This window comes from Phalangium opilio, unplaced genomic scaffold (genome assembly GCF_054372755.1).
Source record: "Phalangium opilio isolate 3A_F unplaced genomic scaffold, DU_Popi_V2 ptg000041l_1, whole genome shotgun sequence".
In the NCBI taxonomy this organism is placed as follows: Eukaryota; Metazoa; Arthropoda; class Arachnida; order Opiliones; family Phalangiidae; genus Phalangium; species Phalangium opilio.
This window is the reverse complement of record NW_028324165.1, coordinates 3,231,799-3,247,849: the sequence shown is the minus strand read 5'-3', so window position 1 is coordinate 3,247,849 and position 16,051 is coordinate 3,231,799. Positions and strand designations below refer to the sequence as shown.

General features: G+C 37.3%; 4 protein-coding genes across 8 annotated transcripts in view; all 4 read right to left on the bottom strand.

The window, feature by feature from the left end:
- Positions 1 to 649, bottom strand: part of LOC149679383 (uncharacterized) — a 49,821-nt gene extending 49,172 nt beyond the window's left edge. Inside the window, exon 1 of the mRNA XM_089835079.1 lies at positions 519 to 649. The gene's annotated coding sequence lies outside the window, so the exon portion shown is untranslated. The remainder of the gene's footprint in view (positions 1 to 518) is intronic.
- An 87-nt stretch (positions 650 to 736) lies between these two features.
- LOC149679374 (uncharacterized) overlaps positions 737 to 16,051 on the bottom strand; it is a 64,011-nt gene continuing 48,696 nt past the window's right edge. For 3 of the 5 annotated variants that reach the window (XM_089835112.1, XM_089835115.1, XM_089835114.1), the window contains exons 5-6: positions 1,475 to 1,606; positions 737 to 1,389 (exon numbers count right to left, since the gene is read on the bottom strand). In XM_089835112.1, coding sequence (XP_089691238.1) covers positions 883 to 1,389; positions 1,475 to 1,606 — 639 coding nt within the window. In that variant the 3' untranslated portion in view covers positions 737 to 882. Of the gene's footprint in view, positions 1,390 to 1,474; positions 1,607 to 1,887; positions 1,993 to 2,060; positions 2,141 to 3,050; positions 3,117 to 3,206; positions 3,298 to 16,051 lie in introns of those variants that run through there. The other 2 variants (XM_089835116.1, XM_089835113.1) reach the window with 2 other exon arrangements.
- On the bottom strand, positions 8,616 to 15,191 carry LOC149679382 (uncharacterized). The gene is made up of 2 exons (XM_089835720.1): positions 14,646 to 15,191; positions 8,616 to 9,635 (listed from the first exon to the last, which is right to left on the bottom strand). Exons 1-2 carry the CDS (start codon positions 15,184 to 15,186, stop codon positions 9,031 to 9,033), a joined length of 1,146 nt encoding a protein of 381 aa, XP_089691846.1. The 5' UTR covers positions 15,187 to 15,191; the 3' UTR covers positions 8,616 to 9,030.
- Positions 15,212 to 15,733, bottom strand: LOC149679381 (uncharacterized). The gene is made up of 3 exons (XM_089835782.1): positions 15,611 to 15,733; positions 15,343 to 15,525; positions 15,212 to 15,238 (listed from the first exon to the last, which is right to left on the bottom strand). Exons 1-3 carry the CDS (start codon positions 15,719 to 15,721, stop codon positions 15,212 to 15,214), a joined length of 321 nt encoding a protein of 106 aa, XP_089691908.1. The 5' UTR covers positions 15,722 to 15,733.

Genomic DNA, 16,051 nt, shown 5'->3' with positions numbered 1-16,051 from the left:
TACGTTTCTCCTTGACTTTCCCCACAGAAAATGTATAAAATATAAAAAACGACGTATTTCATCGAACGGTCGTATTTTAAACTTTTCTTTGCTCTCAAAATATTTAACGGGTTTTCAGGGAATCAAATGCTAGGTGACGCTGCGTACAGACAAGTTACCTCTTTAATTCGTCATCGCATTCACTCTCTATTGTCAAAGTATTTTTGGCTGAAATAAGCACCAGCGATGATAAGAAAAGAGTGAAGACCCTTGGGAAAGTTTTATTATTCAAGAGGCTGAAAGGTCGTTAAGTGCTACAATTCAAATATACGTTATGTATAATCTTAAAAATAACATAAAAGGCGTGAACGTTTCGTCCAACACATTTAAATATGTAACACATAGGATATAAATAAATTTTTATTTTGGCTGCGTAGCCTTCAAAATTAGACTTAATACCGAGAAGGCGGAAATAGTTGCTTAGAAATACGACTTCTCAATCTAGGTACTCAACACTATAAAAGTATAAAATGACTTACGTGCAATTCCCGAACGAGGCGATGAGGATTTACCTTCTGGAATCTTTAGAGCGACATCTTCTAATGTCTCCGAGTTGAACACCGAACTATCATGATGAACTGCAATTGGAACTTCGGGTAAATCGCTTTCCATAGAGACGGAGGTCAATTCTGATCGTTCATTTGGGCTGCTAAGTTCTTGTTTAGGAACATACACTGGCACACTCAATGAGCTCGGATCTACAAACAGTTCCATAGCTTGATGTTGTCTATTATCAGTTTTCTTTGCGTCTGTCAAGGCGATTCTGCATTGGCTATCATCAAGATCGTTTTCTACGTCTAATTCTAGTGAATCGCTTTCGACATTTGCGTCGAGAGAAAGATGCTAATGTTTTTTGGCTTCAACATTCAATTCAGGAACACGAAATTTCTTCGATGGAGTTGAATTATCCTCAGTGTCCCCCTCTGTCGAGACACTTGGCGATTGACGATAAGAATCGTTAATGGTAATATTGTTTTCAAGAGGTTCTCGTGGCGAATCGCTTTCCGTCGTTGCGTCAGGAGGCATTTCGAATTCGTTTTCAAACTTAATTTTAGGTGAAGACGCACTTTGAGGCAAACTGTCACTGTAGTTCAGTTTAGGGACACACGGATTCGTATTTCGCGTTATAAACCCCATATTTTCAGTATTTTTCAAGGTAGTTTCGGTGTTTGTATTGCCAACCTCAGAAACAGGTGATTCTTGACTAATATTTTCTTTACACAGGTTGCCTTGGACATTGTGCATCACAACTGGAAGGGTTAACTCCAGGCCATTATTTCCCAAATCTTTTTCAACAGGTTCAGTTTTCACTAATTCATCGTTAGGAAATTGATGTATTCCACTTTTCTCCTATTTTTTAAACAATTACCAATAACTCTCATTCTTAAAGTAATTATCTTTCCAATCGACTATGAAAGTGAAGGATGTTCCATACCATCAGATCTTTGATTCTCCTTTCCAAGTCTTTAATGACCTTATTAAGTCTTTTAATTTCGTCTATTTGCTTATTTATCGTTAATGTTGTTTTCACTCTCTCTTTTTCCAAGTTTGAAATTAAGACATTACACTAAACAAAATGAGATTCCATCACAAAACAATCTTCGGACTTTCTTTGGCTAAACGTGTTTTGAAGGGGCAAGCAAGAAAAAGGGGAAACCAATGACACAGAAGAAGGGGATCAGCAACAAAGGTCCTCTTTAATAATGACGGACATGTTACCAATCCCCTAAGATTAGAGCCTTTAATTAGGAGACAACAGATTCGACAAATTATACTGTGAATATAAAATTTCCTATGATCCCAAAAGGGTCTCATATTTTTGTGCTCCCCCTATGCTTAGAAAAATACCTTGGCTTCCAGTTTCCCAACTCGATCATCTCTAGCTTTTACTTCTTTGATTAGATCATCTTTGCTCAAGTGATCATAGTTACTATCTTCCTCGTAATCCATTTCCTAAAAACAAAGTTTCAATAACTTCAGTTTCCCTAAAACAATGAATATTGCAATAATTTCGCAAATACCTTTTTAATCGCCACTCTGAAGATTTACTAAACTCATTTCGGAATTTTGTAAAGAGAGTTTGTGGAATTGTAAATCTTCCCTAAAATAAAATAATTTTTCAAACTGAGGGTAAATCAAAAAATAACAAATAACAAGAAATGTTAAAAAAGAAACTAAGAAAACACGGCAAAGCTTAATTAGTTCTAAAGATTGTGATAATTAACGCTGCAATTTTGTTAAAGAGCTAACTAAGAAGGCTTAGTGCGACGTCACCCAAGCCCATAAAATCTAAGAAGTACCAAACATGGCCGCCCACTGCCAAAGTCAATCGTCACAATCATGTAACCCTTTACCAAGGCACTGACGTCACAATTGAGATAGTTCTATTCCTCAACCACATTTTATGAATACGGCAAAATGCTTCATTCCTAAAAGCTATACCGATGTCCGATGATGGAGAAAATACTATGGATAGATGCATATTGACTACTCATGAGGCATAATTCAGACAAAATTCCCTAATTCAGATTTTGAGTGGTCACGATTTCGTAAGGTTTTACTGTTCAATATTCAGCAAAGAGGGTACATCCTATATCTATGGGCAAATGGGTAGATCTCACATGCTTAACTAAATCGCATAATAGCTAGGAAATCTTACAATGTTACACCAGTGGCTAAATGTGCGCCTCTTTTCAATAAACATGCTAATCAGCAATAATTTGGAAACGTAGCAGTATTCAGGGTTTAAAACATATTCACTTTTTGGAATTTATTCCATAGGGAGAGGGCGTTTGTCAGGGAGGGAAAGAACATCCGACGTCATTTATACCTCTACTTAGGGGAGCGTTTGTAGACGCGATACTGAAATTCCCCCGTTAGGGGTATGGAATCGCGGTAAGAGATATAAGCCTGTGACGTGGCAAGAATGGGTTTGCCCTCTCCTATAGGTTACGGTTTAGATCCGTTACATGCCTGGTTGACATCCAAGTTGCATAATAATCATCACTTACCAACTTAAACGTTCAACCATAACACGACAATCTTTAACAAAATCCATCACTCTTTGTACAGTCTTCCTGTTAAGATAACATACGAAACATTTTAATAATAATAAAAATATGTACATAAACAAACACTTAGTGTCACTAATGTACATTGTCACTTACCAGTCAGGGATGATATGAAATTATGAACACTTTTCCGGGAAACACTATTTGACCTTCACTTTCCTTTCGATCAATTTTTACTAAATTACCCCAAATTCTAAAATAGTAGAAATCCTCCTATGCGTCGTCTGCTAAAACATTTTAATGACTTTTGGCTTCCGCTTTTAGGGGTAACATAGTGAGTTTCGGCAGAACATTTTGTGGGGTAAAATTTAAAAATGCGAAAACTCCAATAAACGTCGCAATTAAAGCAGGTTATTTAAATCCGTTTCAGAAAATAAATAAACCTAACTAAACCTCCCTCATTACAACTTAAATTTAGTTACAAAAAAACTGAAATTAAATTAAAACGCATTTTTTACGTGAGTACCAAGATATCAATTAACACGAAACTGCACGAATCTATTAGAACATGAAAAGGCGCGAAATTCGAACATATTGGGTAAAACAGAAAATATACATAAAAATAAAAGAAACTATACTAAACATTGCATTTAAAGAAAATTATTTATTTCAACTCGTTTTATACGCTTCAAGGTATATGTCAAATGAATCTATATCTATATCACTGCCTTCTCTAATACTAGGCCTTGCGATAGGAATAAAAGGGGGGTGGCAGTTAGGATTTCACAAATGGCACTAGATGTCGCTTTTCTGAGGTTTTAAACTGGCGTCAAATTAAAAACTATGGGAAATTGTTAGCAACGACGAAGTGTAATCTGCTAAGTTCGTCTCGAAAAAGAAAGCAAAAAACCGGTCAATAAACCTTTTCATGATGCTGAACGGTTTCCGAGTTCGAAAAATACTAGTTTAAATTTGGTGTATGTTTTGACACGTGTCACTGGCGTCTGCATGGAAATTTCAATCCATCACAGGCTCACAGCCCTTAAGTTTTTCCCAAAAACTGCCACTGCCAATGAAATACCTTAAATTTGATTTGGATTGCCCAATGAGCGAGCTTAGGAGAGGTAGGAAGAAATTTCTTTGGCAGCTGAATTCGGACGCAGACATTATCTCCAATATTTTAACTATCCACTTCTCTAGTTTAGCAGACGATGTGCCTTGGTCAATGGTCATGGACCAGGTTATTTAGTCCAGTTTGAAAAATCCTTATTTCCCTTCCTGGTCCGCCATAAGCGAAAGACGTGACGTCAGGCGAGACTGCGCAGTGCGAATTTACTTTTGTCATCGGGAAAATTCGCCTCAGAAAAGAGCCATCTAACGGTTACTAAGCGCAAATTCAAAATGTCACATAAAAATGTTTCTGTTGTACATTTCAAGGTCTAGTATTAGAGAAGGCAGTGTTCTGACTGACTGACAGACTGACTGATAATCAACGCCCAGCCCAAACCGCTTGCCCTAGAAGGCTGAAACTTTGCAGGAACGTTACTCATAAGTAGTAGGCACGTACTAAGAAAGATTTTTCCAATCCGACGCCATCTTAAAAAATGGTGCCCAGAAATGTAAAAACTCTTCTCTATGCAACAAAGTCCGCGCGTTTCAACCGATTTCACAGATATTTAGTACACGGGTTTCCTTTAACCTATAGACGGACTGAATGGTCTTTTGGGGTCGATTTGTTGCCATCTTTTTAAATGGCGGCCAAAAACTAAAAAACCCTTCTTTATGGAATAATGTCCGCGTGAAAAGTAATAAAAAATGTCCCGACGGGCTGACGGGCAACGCCGAGTGCATTCGCTCCTAGGTTGCTACAAAAATATTAGTCATCAGTAAAATATACCCATTCTTTGTATCATTTTGATGGAAGTTCTTATTACACGCGAGCGACGCCGCTGGTAACAGCTAGTTAAATATAATTAACATGAAATTATACCAAAAATATCTTTTTTTAAGATAAAAAGTCGAATTACTCATATCTAAACTACTTAATTAAGATTAAAACTACACGAGCCGTTTGTCAAACCCCATGTTTCGTGTTAAAGGCTAAATTAATTTACATTTTCATCGAAGTACATGAAAAGGCTCGAAATTCAAAGGTTTGGGGTAAAATAGGGAATATTCGGCAAGAATCATTCCATTAAACATCGCAATTAAAGTGAATTGTTTATTAAACTCATTTTCTACTCTGCCGAAGTACAATCCAAAGTTAATTTCAACTTACTTAAGAATAATTAACGAGAAATTAGACCAAAAATGTACACTTTTGGATAAAAATTATAGTAATCTTAATTAATGGGGTGGCGTAGCGGTTAGCGCTTTCGCCTCGCAGCAAGAGGATCCCGGGTTCGATCCCGGACTGTGGCACCGGGTGAAAATCTGGGAAGAAATCCTTCTGCGTAGAGTTTGCAAGTTCTCTCCCCGCTTGTTAAAAGGAGTTTTCCTCCGCGGTCTAACCCGGTTTCTCCTTTCCATCAAAACTTGCAGAGGTTAACGGTAATAGTTAGTGTAGGGCGCTGTAGGTTAGCTGTGGCATAGGGGCTAGCCACCACCCCTCTATGCATTGTAAAGGGACCCACCTGTAAATAAGTCGCGAGTTGACTTAGTGTGGATATCCCTTCCTAGACCAAGCTTAGATTATTATTATTATTATTATTATTATTATTATTATTAAACTACTTAATTAAGATTTAAAAAACGAGCCGTTGGTCAAGCCCCCTTATTTCCTATTTCACACTTAGCTAATTTATGCACAATTTGTTCGTCCAACCTCATTTTACTATTTTACGTTTAAATTAATCTAAATAATCATTAAAATACACTAACAGTAGTGAAATTTGAAAGTTTTGGGGTAAAATAGTGACTATTCGGCATTTTTCAGGAAAATAATATGGGGTAAAATGAAAAAATATGCCGTGTCTTTCAAAAAGCGCGAAATTCAAAAGTTTGTGGTGAAATAGTGAATGTTCGGCAAATATCCAAAACTCCACTATGTATTGCAAATAAGCTCATTTTTTCAACTAAATTAACTCTAACGAACAACGATGTAACTTTTGTTTAAACTTAGTTAACGTGAAATTAACCCAAAATTACAATTTTTTTGGGTAAGAACATGGACAAATTTGAGATTAAACTAACAAAGTAAGATGAAACTTCACATGGTGTTCGTACAGCCTCAAATGTTTCCTATTTTACGGATAATTAGTGTCTATTACTGAACGATAATTTTAACGATGTTAATGAAGTAGAAGGTAATCTGAAATATTTTTTATATACATACGGAAGGTGGTAGAGTTAGAAGCCAATGCCATAGATTCGGTTTATGATTTATGTGGAATGGACGGGAGAATAGGCAGATGAAGGATCAGCTACTTAAAGGGTGAATTCGTACTCAAGTAAACTAGTTAACATAGTGAAATATAATTTCCCCCGATTACGGGAAAAAGCGAACGCGGTTCAGAAATGGTGAACGCGTTTACATCCATGTAAAACTAGGGTTCGAAAATTACGGTAATTTTGGAAAATGGTAAATTACGCCGTAATTTACCGCGTAAATTACCGTTCACGGTAATTTACGAAAATTCAAAAATTAAATTATATTGATGGTTTTTAAACTAAATAAGGAAAAATATCACTTGAACACAGCTATTATTTTTATAGCATACATTATGTAAACACCGAGTTTTGATGTCTGCAGCTCCAAATACTTTTGAACAGCAGCATCCACTTGCTTCTTCTTAACAATTTTGCGAATTATTGCTATTTCACGTTTTTAAAACAAAATTCTAGAGAAGGGCCGATACCAGTTTAAACCGATACCGATATATCGGTTTAATCAAATTTTGGTGCCGATATTGGTATCGGTATGGGCCCATCTCTAGAAATTTCTAACAACTACGGCTTTCCAGCTGAAGCAAACGAACTCGACAACAAGAATAGACGAGAAAATCAAATTTCATTTCGTTAATCAAGTTTTTCCCACGCTTGCCGTTCGACCTTTTATGACTTACTCATGTCTCATGGGAAGAAATGTGTGCATGCACGGGTAGAGCAAAATATGGAGCTTTTAGACCGTTTTCCAAGTGAAAGAAATGAAAATTCGGTGGTAAATTACCATCGTGGTAATTTACCAGCGTAAATTACCACGGTAATTACCAGGGTAATTACCGTTTTCGTCATTTACACGAGAAAATCGTAAATTACAGTTACCGTGGTAAATTACCGTGTAAATTACCATGGTAATTTACCGATTTAGAACCCTATGTAAAACCTGTGAACGCGCTCTATTGTTACCAAGCACAGAAAGCCAGACACAGAAACGTCCCTGACAGTACCTCTCAATAGCATAACGTTCCTATAGGAGCGGTAAAAATAGCGTTGATAAAGTATGTTTACCGGCTAATAAAAGTTATGGATATAAATGTGATGAACATTAAATAAAAAGATAGTAAAAACCTTTGGTCAAACGGTCGTTCAATTTTTCACTCAAAATGTTTAACAGATATTCTTGGAATTAATTGCAACCAAAAGATAGGAGAAGACAAATTACAAATATTTATTCGCTCTCAATTGCCCGTTTGGCAATTTTCCAGCCTGGAGAGAAGCACCCAAAACATGATGAAGAGGCGTCTCTATTTTTTATTTTAGTAACGTCATTTAATTTAAAATTAATTCTGAAAACAGCTGTTAGTGAACCAAGAGTCCTGTCCTTGACAATGCGCACCGTTTCCGTTATTAAAATTGAGGAAGGAGAAATTTAATGGATTCTTACGTAAACAGTTTCGAAAAATTCATTACAAAAGTGGATGCAAGATGGTTTTTGTACAACAAATTTAAAATGTTCATTTTAAGATTAAAAAGAAATTTTACATTGTCTAGCAGCCTTCAAATCCATCTATTCATTCTTGTGACTTCTACGTTTATGTGCTATCAAAGAACTCTTCCGCGTACATGCATAGTCACATTGATCACAATTGAAGGGTTTTACACCCTTGTGAATGCGTTGATGTGTGATCAAAACATACTTCCGCTTACATGCATAATCACACTGATCACATCTGAAGGGTTTTCACTGCTGTGAATTCGTTGATGTCTGATCACACCAGTCTTCCACGCACTTGCAAAGTCACACTGATCACACAGAATGCAAACTTAACCCAATAAGTGTATGATAAAATAAACTTGACAATATGAACTAACAGTAAAACTCTGCCATTAAACCTCTATATGTGATAAACCTAATAAATACTGAAAACACAACAAGCCTGATTTCAACGGTAAAGTCAGGGTTAGCGACAATTTTCCTGTCTCTGTTGAAACCATCTAGTACCTGAGCTGATGACCAAGTTAAAGTAATTAAAGATGCAAATGACGATCCAGGACATTTAGCAAGTACTACATCAAAACCTGAAGAAACTTCCGACAATTTAAGTGGTAATGAAAGCTCCGAGGGGACTGATAACGGAAATGGAAATCGCTCGAAAGAAGAAAAGCTCAAAGGTTTGGAAACAAGTTTGGAACAATTCGAAAAACGTATCCAAAATTTATTATGACTTATTTTAGCATCGTCTTTGTGAATTTTATTACATTTAATATAAAATTATTTCTGAAAATGGTGGTGTTACAACTGGGTATAGTGCACCAAGAGTCTTCCGGCGCTTCCGTTAATACAATTTATAATGGAGAAATTTAATAGATTGTTACATACACAGTGTCGGCCCATTCATTACACAAAACGATGTAATATGGTTATTGTCCTACACATTTAAAATGTAAATCCATCTATTCATTCATGTGACTTCTACGTTTATGTACTATCAAATGACACTTCTGTCCGCATATATATAGTCCCACCGATCACACTTGAGGCGTTTCTCACCATTGTATCATCAAATTACTCAAACGATTACTAGCATATTCGCACTAATTAAATTCTGTGGGGTTTTTCACCACTGTGAATAAATTGATGTCTGATAAAATTATTCTTCCGCGTGCTTGCATAGTCACACTGATCACATTTGAAGGGTTTTTCACCACTGTGAATACGTTGATGCGCGATCAAATTACCCTTCTGTGTGCTTGAAAAGTCACACTGATCACATACGAAGGGTTTTTCACGTCTGTGAATGCGTTGATGTGCGACTAAACTACTCTTCCACGTGCTGGCATAGTCGCATTGATCACATTTGAAGGGTTTTTCACCTCTGTGAATATGTTGATGTGCGATCAAACTAATCTTCCACGTACTTGCATAGTCACACTGATCACATTTGAAGGGTTTTTCGCCGCTATGAATGCGTTGATGCACGATCAAATTATCCTTCCGCGTGCTTGCAAAGTCACACTGATTGCATCTGAAGGGTTTTTCACTTCTGTGAACGAGTTGATGTCTGATCAAATTTCTCTTATACTTGTGTGCATAGTCACACTGATCACATTTGTGTTTTTCTTCGTTACCCTTTCTAACGTGACGTTGCAGATCCCTTTTATATTCAGTAGAACACTTTAACCGAAGTTTCTTCTTGAATTTACCTATAGAATATATATAAAAGAAATATAAAAACGACTAAATTTATAATTTAGCCTAGTATCGAAAATGAACTTTGTAGCGGATGCGCTACTGAGCCTTCACAATCACACTTAGCTAAGCTTATGTCCGGCTCCCTTTGATCTCTAATCTTAAGTTTTTTATATGAAGACTTTTTAACCTCACAATAGATTAGGTGAACACTAGGTGGCGTCTCATATTGCACCTTTGGTGAGCGCCCCCTATATTGAGCCAGGCCTATTGCTAGGGCTATATAAAGTCAGGTCAGCTGTGCTTTACAGTCAGTGTACAGTATCATCTTAGTGCAGTCTGTTAGGCAGTCTGTCTCATAAGTCATTATGATAGTATCCGGATAGAGTGGCAGTCTATCCAGGATAGTTGTTGGTGTTAGTAGGGAGTTAGTTAGCTAGTGCGGTAGGCCTTAGGCCGTATTCACCATCTAAGCTAAGACCTGTTTAGATGTAGGGTAGATTGACCTTCTACGAGGAAATCCAGTGATCAAGTCCGTAATGACTAGTTCTCGCACGTTAACTCTCTCTGTTCGTGCCATCACTTCAGTAGGCCTAAAGACGGAACTCAACTGGCTCTACTTAACCCTAGTAAGTGTTGCTTTCTATAGCTACCTCCTAAAGGCACACCCCTAGTCTGGCGCTCTCACTACCCATCCTATCAATATCATTGTAATTAGCATTATCAATTATTTTGTTATTTATTTAATCAATTATATTCTGTAACAAGTACTAACCCAAGAACCTAATAAAAGAGTTCAAATATATAGTATTATGGTTTTGAGCTCATTGTTTCACTCTGTAACCTAGCTTTGACAGCAAATCGGTTACAGGGGGAAATAATTGGTATATCTATCAGGGCCCAGTTAGTTTAATTTGACCACCAAATACATGGTGTTTCTGTTAGGCCCTTAGTTATTTTAGTTATTTAAAATTTATTATTTTCTATTAAATTGGCCAAGGCTTCAAGCGCTTTCCGTTTGTTAAGCCTAATTATCCGTCATGTTTACATGAATGGTAGGATTCAGAACGTAATGTTAACTGCCATCACTATTACAGTGGTTAGGCCTAATCTTGTTCTACCAACATCTACACGGAGACAAGAAGTAATTATTATTAATTTATTTCCCGCATTACGTGCTATCCGTAGTATGGAACTAGTTAGGATCAGGCTTGCAAGGCATGTGTCCTGCTTGTCCCAATTAGTTTACAGTTTAATCATTACTGTAGGAATCTTTACTATATCATTCCCATGACTGATTATCCCTTAAACGGTTAGTCCTTTCATTTCGATAAACCCCACTTACAATGCGTCTACACAAAGGCTTACTCCTAATATACATATCACTGTTAGAGAGTGTTTCCTTTGTAGCTTTCGCAAGAACTAGGTTTATGAGTCATGACTAACCCTACTTTATATTAAGGCAGTTCAGTTGAGTCTGCAAATACTTAACCACTTTAAACTTACTAGTACTTAGCTATAGCTAGTACTTATCCTAATTCAATTAGATTATAGGCTTATCTCCTACTTCGGTTTATATGTTCCTTTTACATCTCATGGAACTACACCTTTAGTAGAGATAGCTATTAATTCCTTCAATTAACGTCTATATTTCTGAGTAAACTGTATTAGAGTCTCAGAAGGTTGAAAGCAACGTTGCTGTCTTTGGATGGACAGTTTCTGCCCACCCATAAAGCGTATGTTCTTGCTTGGACCATACCAGCGTTACCAGAGATAACGTCTGAGGACCTGCACAGAGGAGCATACTCCATTCATTATGCATATACCTCTTCTTCAACGATATCTGGCGACTATCATCCGGAATCAGAATCCAGACCATCACGATCTAGTCTGGAGTGGAACGCTGAGGTGCCAAGCCAAGCCAAGTTGCTCAACCACCTTAACCAATTACGACATTCATATTTTGTAAGATGCCAGCCTAGGAGTGTCCCTTTTTAACGTGTGGGGGAATGTAGCGGATGCGCTACTGAGCCTTCACAATCACACTTAGCTAAGCTTATGTCCGGCTCCCTTTGATCTCTAATCTTAAGTTTTTTATATGAAGACTTTTTAACCTCACAATAGATTAGGTGAACACTAGGTGGCGTCTCATATTGCACCTTTGGTGAGCGCCCCCTATATTGAGCCAGGCCTATTGCTAGGGCTATATAAAGTCAGGTCAGCTGTGCTTTACAGTCAGTGTACAGTATCATCTTAGTGCAGTCTGTTAGGCAGTCTGTCTCATAAGTCATTATGATAGTATCCGGATAGAGTGGCAGTCTATCCAGGATAGTTGTTGGTGTTAGTAGGGAGTTAGTTAGCTAGTGCGGTAGGCCTTAGGCCGTATTCACCATCTAAGCTAAGACCTGTTTAGATGTAGGGTAGATTGACCTTCTACGAGGAAATCCAGTGATCAAGTCCGTAATGACTAGTTCTCGCACGTTAACTCTCTCTGTTCGTGCCATCACTTCAGTAGGCCTAAAGACGGAACTCAACTGGCTCTACTTAACCCTAGTAAGTGTTGCTTTCTATAGCTACCTCCTAAAGGCACACCCCTAGTCTGGCGCTCTCACTACCCATCCTATCAATATCATTGTAATTAGCATTATCAATTATTTTGTTATTTATTTAATCAATTATATTCTGTAACAAGTACTAACCCAAGAACCTAATAAAAGAGTTCAAATATATAGTATTATGGTTTTGAGCTCATTGTTTCACTCTGTAACCTAGCTTTGACAGCAAATCGGTTACAACTTCATTAAAATAGGTAATACTGAGGCCTCTACGAAAACTCAGTGTTAAAGAAAAGAAACAGTGCTGATGAGTAAACGAGCATATCCACAAAAAGGGGCTCGAAACCAGAGAGAGTGGTAACTTATCGAAAGGGTTAAACTGGTCCATAAGTTATCGCTTGCTTTATAACTAAAGACCGTGAAATTTTAACTTGACCACTTTGTTTCTCTGCCTAGCAAAAGGCACCCTGAGTGCAACTACATCTTCTTCTACTTCTGATAGAACGTTGTCTACGTAAAACTCACCGAATAATTTCCCTAGCCAGATTATTTAACTCAAAGCGAGATAAATGTAGAAGGGCAGCTATTTAATCTCAGATTAAAACTCATGCAAGAGGGGTTACTCGAAACGAAACCCTGTCGATATCTAGTTCGACAACTTGTCGATACTCGACAACTTCTGACAGAATAACATTTTTGTGATTTTCGAGACCGAGAGAGATGTCGATTGACAACTCTCTTTCGAAGCTTACAGAATAGGCACCCTGGTTTTGTTAAGTAAAAGTAGAACCTGATTGATACTCAATGCCCCGGCCTAACCGTTCGCGCATAAATGTTGCAGGGACGTTAAAGAAATTGGTTTTAATCCGAGGACATCTTGAAAAAATGGCGGCTAGAAATGTGAAGTTTCTTAGTGTAATTTGTAAATGCATTGATTTTCATCAAATAATTTCTTGCGTGCTTCCAAAGGAACACTAATCTCATTTGAGGGGTTTTTCTGGTGCGCGTTAAAATCGGACGCTATAAATTTCATCCTTACTAAGTTTGATACTGAATTAATTTAGCCTGGATGAAGAAAAACCTTTCACGGTAGATTTAACGATGTACTCATCACATAAAGTTCGCAAAAAAAGGCATTTAATACGTAGAATTGTGGAGACGCACTTGAAAAGAACAGAATTCCAAGTTGTACGAAGAAGCAATGTCGAAGAAAAGTAAAGGCTTTGATCACGTGAATCAGCGTACGCTTTAATAATATAAGCAGTATAACTACACTAAAGTGCGCAACTATATGGCGTCAAGCCACGGTTATTAAGGGGGAAGTCTAGCGTTTTGAAGTAATAAAGGCAAATTTTCTTGAACTAAATACAAGATAACTAAATAAGATAGAACATCGCTGTTTGTTTTAAAAAAACCTTTAATGTCTGTAGCGATTGAAATAGTTTTGAAAATATTTTAAGTATAATTACTATTCGTTAATTTTAATTTAAAATAAAGAACTCCCTGAACTGGAATCTCCAGTTCTAAACACTCAAATTGCAAAATTCCAATTGCCAGCGGTCCGTACCGAGGCTTTGTAGCGAATGATTTGCTTTGGTGACTCTAGCTTAAATAGATTTAAATTAAATGCGAAATTTGTAATCCGAAGCCAGCTTTTCAGGTTTTCTAAAGATGGCACCACTATGTATGAGTTGGCTTTTGATATAAACCTTATCTCAACCCTGGCCGATATCTTTCTCTACACCATCCTTCCATTGAATGGGGGGGGGGAGATTTTTTTTGAATAGGCTATTCTTGTGAGCTTTTACCTAGTGTATCCTTTCTCGAAGGTGGGTGAATTTTGTAGCTATTCATACATGGTTTGATAGATACCAACTATTTCTCAAACCCCCACCCCCATCTTCTTTGTCCTGTTAGGGATTAACCTTCCCTGCTTTTTCTAGGAAGGGTTCGACAGTTATAGCCTTTATTATTTTGGTTCCATAGAAATAGTTTCGCCTGCATTAGCAGCTTAGACTGTCCCCATGAAATTTATTTAGACATGATATTTTTCGCACCTCCCCCAAACCGCCCTTTTCAAGAGACGATTTTTCGAGCCATCTATATTTTCGATTAGGCAAAACAAAAATGTAAAGTGCTGCCTCTAGTGGCTTATCTGCGTACTTCAAATCGCTAGACTTCCCCCTTAAGTATTTACAACCACACGATTGAAAATAAGCATCGCTTAGGGGCTTTCGACCCAAGATTAGTTTTCATCTAAGTTTAAAGCGGAATTACGTCCAAAAGCAGGGAGGCCGTGTCTCCATCATTCGCGTTTTTCGGAGGGTGAAAAAATACATTCGGATTGTATTACGAGCAGTTAAATGAAATACGCGACTAGACTTTATACCGAGGAGTCGGAAATAGTTGCTTAGAAATATGACTTCTCAATCTAGGTACTCAAGACTATAAAAGAATGAAATGACCTACGTGCAATTTCCGAACGAGGCGATGAGGTTTGACCTTCTGGATTCTTTGGAGCGACATCTTCAAATGTCTCCGAGTTGGACACCGAACTATCATGTTGAACTGCAATTGGAACTTCGGGCAAATCGCTTTCCATAGAGACGGAGCTCAATTCTGATAGCTCAATTGCGTTACGTTCTTCTTCAGGAACAAGCACTGGCACACTCAATGAACTCGGATCGACAAACAATATATCACTTTGATTTTGTCCATCACTTTTCTTTGCACCTGTCAAGTTGATTCTGTATTGGTTATCATCAAGATCGTTTTCACGGGCTTCTTCTAGCGATTCGCTTTCGGCATTTGCGTCAAGAGAAAGATCCAAATGTTTTTCTACTTCAACATTCAATTCAGGAACACGAAATTTCTTCGATGGAGTTCTATTATCCTCAGTGTCCCCCTCTGTCGAAACACTTGGCGATTTACGATAAGAATCGTTTATGTTAATATTGTTTTCAAGAGGTTCTCGTGGCGAATCGCTTTCCGTGTTTGTGTCAGGAGTCATTTCGAATGGGTTTTCAACCTTAATTTTAGGTGAAGGCGCACTTTGAGGCAAACTGTCACTGTAGTTCAGTTTAAGTACACATGGATTCGTATTTCGCGTTATTAACCCCATATTTTCAGTTTTTTGCAAGATAGTTTCAGGGTTTGTATTGCCAACCTCAGAAACAGGTGATTCTTGACAAATATTTTCTTTAGACAGAATGCCTTGAACATTGACAGCTTGGACACTGTGCATCACAATAGGAAGAGATAACTCCTGGCTATTATTTCCCAAATCATTTTCAACGGGTTCAGTTTTCACTAATTCATCGTTAGGAAATTGAAATATTCCACTCTTCTCCTATTTTTTAAACAATTAACAATAACTCTCAACCTTAAAGTAATTCTCTTTCCAATCGAGTATGAAAGTGAAGGATGTTCCATACCATCAGATCTTTGACTCTTTTTTCCAACTCTTTAATGACCCTATTGAGTCTTTCAATTTCGTCTATTTGCTTATTTATCGTTAATGATGTTTTCACTCTCTCTTTTCCCATTTTTGAAATTAAAACATTACACTAAACAAAATGAGATTCCATTACAAAACAATCTTCAGAGTTTCTTTGGCTGAAAGTATTTTGAAGGGGCAAGCAAGAAAAAGGGGAAACCAATGACACAGAAGAAGGGGATCAGCAACAAAGGCCCTCGTCGGGTTTCTTTGTTAATAAAGAAACGAAGGACGTGTTGCCAATAACCTTAGCTTTGTGCCAATCCTGATAGGTGTTTTCACCAATAATCTTAATTAATTAACCCACTTATAGAGTTTGGTTCTATTTTAAGGGACACCTGATTCAACAACTGTCCATTTAAATTTTCTCATATCTCTG